At 36.9% G+C, this 6,018-nt stretch overlaps 1 protein-coding gene across 1 annotated transcript; it reads left to right on the forward strand.

Moving 5' to 3' along the window:
- The first annotated feature begins 876 nt into the window (after nucleotides 1–876).
- On the forward strand, nucleotides 877–3,135 carry LOC107846413 (stomatal closure-related actin-binding protein 1). Its single transcript, XM_016690817.2, has 2 exons — nucleotides 877–2,005; nucleotides 2,896–3,135. The coding sequence occupies exons 1-2, from the start codon at nucleotides 1,904–1,906 to the stop codon at nucleotides 3,118–3,120; spliced, it is 327 nt and encodes a 108-aa protein (XP_016546303.1). The 5' UTR covers nucleotides 877–1,903; the 3' UTR covers nucleotides 3,121–3,135.
- The last annotated feature ends 2,883 nt before the right edge of the window (nucleotides 3,136–6,018 follow it).

Here is a 6,018-nt window from a genome sequence, read left to right on the forward strand (position 1 = left end):
CCCACAAGTTGTTCATTAACATGTTTACTTGGGGGATTACCTTGTACCCCACAAGGAAGTTTAATTAACCATAACCATGAACACCAAACCTTACCATTTAGCCATTACAAACCATTTAAACCATTTATACCATTTAGGGTTCCATTACCAGACCATATCATGCAATAGTTCTATTAAAAGTCAAATAATATAGTAAAACCATTCTTATAGGCATTTTATCAAACATGTTGGAGGCATAGCATTTCCAAAACCAAATCCAATTACCAATTAACCATTCTGTGCAATCAATTGTTCAAACCACTATTAAAGCATGTAATTTCATAATTAAAATATGGAAAACCCATAACCAAACCTTTAATACCAAAACCCCGACATATATTTGAAAACCCCAAAACCATAAAATAATCATGCCATGAAAACATTATATAAAGCATGACTTTAGTTAGAACTAACAATGAGGAAGGATTACATGCCTTAGATTTCAAAGATGATGGAGAGAAATCACCCGTACAAGCCCCAAATTGATCCTCTAGATGAAACCCTAGCCTTTCTTCACCCAAGAGCCTTAGAGAGAATTAAAGAGTGTTTCTAAGTGTTTTAGATTAGAATAATAGGGTAAATGATGTCCTAATAGAGTTACAAGTCATGGGGCCTTAAGAGGTTTAGTGGGGAAATATCCAGATTACCCCTAACTTAAACTGCCTAAAATTCTCGTCAGATGGTATGACTACCCCATACCAGTCATACCCTTTAATACGAGTGGTACCCACACTCATACCCTAGACCTCCTCTTTGGACCCAACACTGTCCACCATACAAATTACCCAAACTAAGTCGTACCTAAACTATATGATTAATACCCCTAAAAGTTTAGACCACAAAAACTTCATAGACCCACCAAATTAGTAACGGAAAAATCCTAGCTTAACTAACTCATTCATATCAAGATAACAATAGCACATGCAAAAATATTTAACACAATAAATAAGAAGACAACTACCATAATATACTGTTATACTAAGAAATAGGAGTCTTTTATGAACAAAATGACGTAAGGAGGGTCTAACAAAATTGGAGAAGATAACACATAAAAGGAGGGTCGTAAGTGGAGAAACATACCTTTGAAGCTCTGTATTTGCATAGGAATTATCAGTGAGGCTAGGATTTGGGTAAAGTTGAAGTGATGGAGAAGTGGATGAGGGATTTTTGTGGGTTTAACGGGTCGGATAGGACGGTTATTTAATTTGGATAAAACTAAAGACAGAATGGGTTATTTTATAGTGAGGCTGACACATGGCTCTCCATCAAACACAAGGGTATATGTAACCAAGTATAACGGTAGTGGCACCATTAGGCAGAAAGTATAACGGAGGGTACATGCAAACCATATATGAAAGCTCAGGGGTATATTTATGACCCTTTCCCATTTAAATGAACTAAGATGATTTTGCTAATAATTCACTAAAACAACTACATTGAAGAATGGAAGGCCTAGTGTGCTACTTCCAGAAATTGATCGGGCTAAAATCCAAGTTTGCTAGTACCAGAGGAAGCTAAATCACAGAGACTCTTTAAGTAGTTCTAAACTGGACTTCTTCAGAGTGCTTAGGCGTGCCTTAGTAGTTTTTCTGATTGACAAAAATATAAATGAGGTTTTATTGTAGTCAATGTACAAGAAGCTCCGTGTATTGGAGTTTAGTGTACTAAAATAAGGTAACGTTTAACTATGTGAAATAAGACAGTTATTGAACAAGGAAAATTACCAAAATAACAGGATTCATAATTATGAGAGAGTTGGAAAGAATATCCTATTACAATTAACCTAAACATGTAGTATGATCTATCATCTAGAACATTCTACCATGTAAGTAAATAAATTTTTGGCTTTCGACATAACTAATACATGATGTTCCGCTGGCAGGTTATGGACATGGAGCATGAGCTTCAAGCATTGCGAGTGCAACTTGCAGAGAAGTGCAAGTATTCAATACAGCTTCAGAAAGAGGTATCTGCTAGACATAGTTCAAAAGTATATGCACGTTTTTATTTATACTATCTGGTCGCCACTGATACTTTGAGGATGATGAATACCATTTATTGTTGGTGGCACTTGTGTATATTACAGAAAATTTTAAAAAAATTCAGCAGCTTGACAATGGTATCATTTGAATATATCTATGGAAATGTAACCAAGACAACTGCCATGGCATTAAGAGAAACATGCTTTAAATAAAGAAACTTCTTTCTTCTGCAAGTCTTTGGACCCCGACAGTTTCTCTTTGACTATCAACACGCAACAATGTGCAGTCAGATAGCCATTAAATTGATGTAAAGAAATATTGAGGAATTATCATCATGTTTAGTCTTTGGATAGAATCTTGGATTTTTTTGTAAATGAATTTTGTAATGTGGCTGTTTAGAAGCTGTTGATTTTTCACATTGTTTTTCGCTTCATTTGTTGGAACTGCAACTTCCAAAAGGCGTAATATGTCTCTGCTCTTTGTTGTATATACTTTTTACTGATACGCTCTTTTGACTAATTTGTCATATAAAATGTAAAATAAAGTTAGTCTTATCCAGTAACACATGCTTAAAGATATTAAGTTGCGTAATTGTGGGAACCAAATGCATATGGTTTTTGACTGAAATGATAGTAACCTTGAGAAACACTCGAAGTCGAAGACATTGATGAGAATAATGTCAATGAAGGAAGTCAAAACAATGTTACTCGGGTCTCTTGTTCTTATTATGTTACCTTTCTCAAAAAAGAATCTCTTTTTCATATTGTCCTTTATAAAATTCTTTAAGACGATTTTGGTAAGAACTCAAGTTATGCTATAAAGGCAAAGCTGTAATCTCAGACTAAAAGGTTTGGATATACCATTTTGTTTGTAGCTGGCAAGGAAGATAGGTGAGGAAACTGTATCACAGTTGTATGAATTAGATGGCATGGAAGCTCTGGGTTCGTTTCTGCAAATACAGCCCTGTTCTCTTTCTGCTTCAGAACTATCCGAATGTTCAATTCAGTGGTATCGCTTAGCGTGTGAAGGCGGAAAACAAGAACCTATTTCAGGTATCTGCGCGTTAGTTCTTTACATTGCCGTCTGTTATGCAGCTTAATTAATGTTCTCTAGCACGTTTTGTCTTGGTCTAGTCACTTTGTGCCTGGTGGTGAATGACAGATTGTCGTAGTACCTGGCTGCAAGTTTATGAGATAGAAAATACTTAGGATACTGAAACATCTAGCTGGAGTATTGGGGTTGATTAGTTTTTGGTTGGGTTCTGTAACATTGGAGAAGCTGCTAAATGGGCAAACTAATTTTATTAATGTATTTCTACAGGGTGGTAGTCCGTCCGGCCTTGTTGTATGGAGCGGAGTGTTGGCCAGTTAAGAACTCCCACATCCAAAAAATGAAGGTGGCAGAAATGCGGATGTTGCGCTGGATGTGTGGGCTGACTAGAGGGGATAGAGTTCGGAATGAGACTATCCGGGAGAAGGTTGGTGTGACTTCAGTGGAGTGCAAGATGCGGAAAGCACGATTGAGATGGTTCAGACACGTGAAGAGGAGGGGCATGGATGTCCCGGTCCGTAGGTGTGAGAGGCTAGCGTTGGATGGTTTTAGGCGGGGTAGGGGTAGGCCGAAGAAGTACTGGGGTGAGGTGATTAGGCGGGACATGGAACAGTTACAGCTCACCGAGGACATGACCCTAGATAGGAAGGTCTGGAGGACGCGAATTACGGCAGAGGACTAGGGCCAGTTTGGGTCGCTAGTGTAGGGAATTACTTGGTGGGGGTTTTATTCCTATTATGATTCCGTGTTCCGTGTTCCATGTTTTATTACGAATCTGTGTGCTTTCCTCTGTTTTATATTACTTATGGGTGCCGTATTTATGTTATGTAATCTGCTTCTGTGCTTTACTATGTGTTTGTGTGGTATCTCGTGCCTTGAGCCAGAGGTCTATCGGAAACAGCCTTTCTACTTCTTCAGAGGTAGAGGCAGTTGAGAACATGTGCAAAATTTAAAAAATGGGTACCCCTCCTAAATTTTTTTGTGTAATACTATGTGATTTGTGTGTGCATGTGATGGTTGAGAATCCCTTAATAACATTAAAATTAGAAATGAAATTAACTATGGTATGTAGTTGCATGAACTGGATAGGTAGTGACTGACATTTTGACCCTGTACCATGTGAGTGTGAGGTATTACCTAGTTTTCAGTGTGTACAAAATCTAGAATTTTCCTGGTTGCTTTTGTCTAGACTGAAGGATAGTCGGTTAGGACATGATCCAAGGCCATTGTTCAAATTAGTCAACTGAAGAATAAATGCCAAACTAAATGATATATGAATTCTTTGTTCCCAAAAGTTGAGCCTAATAGATCGATTTTTGATGTATACAACAATTTCACCTTCTCGTTTAACTACAATAAACTTGTTTTTAGCTCTAGTCATCCTTGGATACTGTGCACCTCAACTCAGGCAAATCACCTAAGTTGAGGGTGACTATTATAGGGGTGCATAGGGAAAGATAGGTATGAAGAAAGAGGTGTAGAAGAAAAATAAATTAGGGAAAGTGCGGTGAAAATAAAAGAAAACAAAAGAAAAACAAAACTACAAAAAAAGAAAATAAAAGGAAAATAAAAAGAAATTAAGAAAAGAGCACCATACTCGGCCCAAAAATAGGCATGAAAAAGAATAAAATGGAGAAATAAGGGTGAAGTCAATAGAACGATGGCAGAGAAAGTGTTCCCCAAAGAATGCATAGTGCCAAGGAGTTTAATTCACTTAAAAGATCCCTTATATACCCTAACTAGCCCAAGCCTACTTTACAATCCTAACAAAGTCCTTTAGTGATCCTAGTCTGACCATCTGAAAACTTAGGTAAAGAGCATAAGGGCATGCCTATGAAATTTTGTGTACATCAGTTGGAACGTCTTTATGAGTGTGAGTGACTCTAGATCATCCCTAAAATAATAAAATAAATCAAGCAGAGTGGTAGGGACTTCTTTGAAAATAAGGGTGCATTGATTGCAATGTTGAGTTACTTATCTGTCCAGGTAGTGTGTATTACTTATGCATAGTTGTTCATTGCTAATGGAATGCCATAATTAGATTTTTGCATGTCACATTATTGCACCAAGTCATTATACACAGTAGTATATTGAACAACAAGATAGGAGGGATGGGGGGAGGTAAAGATGTGTTCTTGAGCTGAATAAGAAATCAATAGCTAAATATGTCACAAATACTTCAAAGTTAAGCATCGTGTCTTTGTGGTTGTGAATTATTATTTGCCTGAGGACATGCAAATATTTAAGTTGAGGGTATTGAAGCGACATAGAAACACGGTACATTTGATGCTTAAAACAATGAATTTATGCTTGGACTTAGGTTATTTTGTTGGATATGATGTGGTTTTTGTGGTTGCTACAGGTGAAATAGGTTAAATTGGTGATGGACTAAAAATATTGAGGAAAATCCTAAAAAAGTTGAAAAACTAGTCAGACTAAGAGTCATTAAAACACTATATGAGTCGTAGCCATACTAGTTAGGATACCAGAAGCAAGAGTAAAGCTGAGAAGCCACGTGAAGAGTAGCTATGACTCATAAAATATGATTACGAGTCATGATGAGAAATCATAATGTGAGAAGAAGCCAAAGCTTAAGCCCAGAGGTGAATTCATAGAAGACCACGAGTCGTAAGAGCTATTTACAACTCGTAAAGATAAGTCGTGAATAGACCTGGGTTCAAAGTCCTAAAAATCTAAGGCTCAAGTGATGACGAGTGAAGGCCACGAGTCGTACTGATAGAATACGACTCGTGGTAATGAAGTGTAAAGACAACAGGAGCTTGGATCCTCAAAGAACATTTACTAGAGTGCTTACGACTAGAACTGTACGACTCATAAGAAGACCTTATGAGTGGACTAAATGAGTTGTAATTTCCTATTATATTTTTATTAGGACTTCTTTATTATTTTGATACACTTATAAATACCTTAGGGTTATTCATTTATT

The sequence above is a fragment of the Capsicum annuum genome, chromosome 11, assembly GCF_002878395.1.
Source record: "Capsicum annuum cultivar UCD-10X-F1 chromosome 11, UCD10Xv1.1, whole genome shotgun sequence".
In the NCBI taxonomy this organism is placed as follows: domain Eukaryota; kingdom Viridiplantae; phylum Streptophyta; class Magnoliopsida; order Solanales; family Solanaceae; genus Capsicum; species Capsicum annuum.

Bases quoted from the DNA above. Each gene is read 5' to 3' on its own strand.
- LOC107846413 (XM_016690817.2), top strand. From the start codon at position 1,904: ATGATGTTCCGCTGGCAGGTTATGGACATGGAGCATGAGCTTCAAGCA. The intron at 2,006-2,895 runs GTATCTGCTAGA...TTTTGTTTGTAG, and splicing joins CAATACAGCTTCAGAAAGAG to CTGGCAAGGAAGATAGGTGA.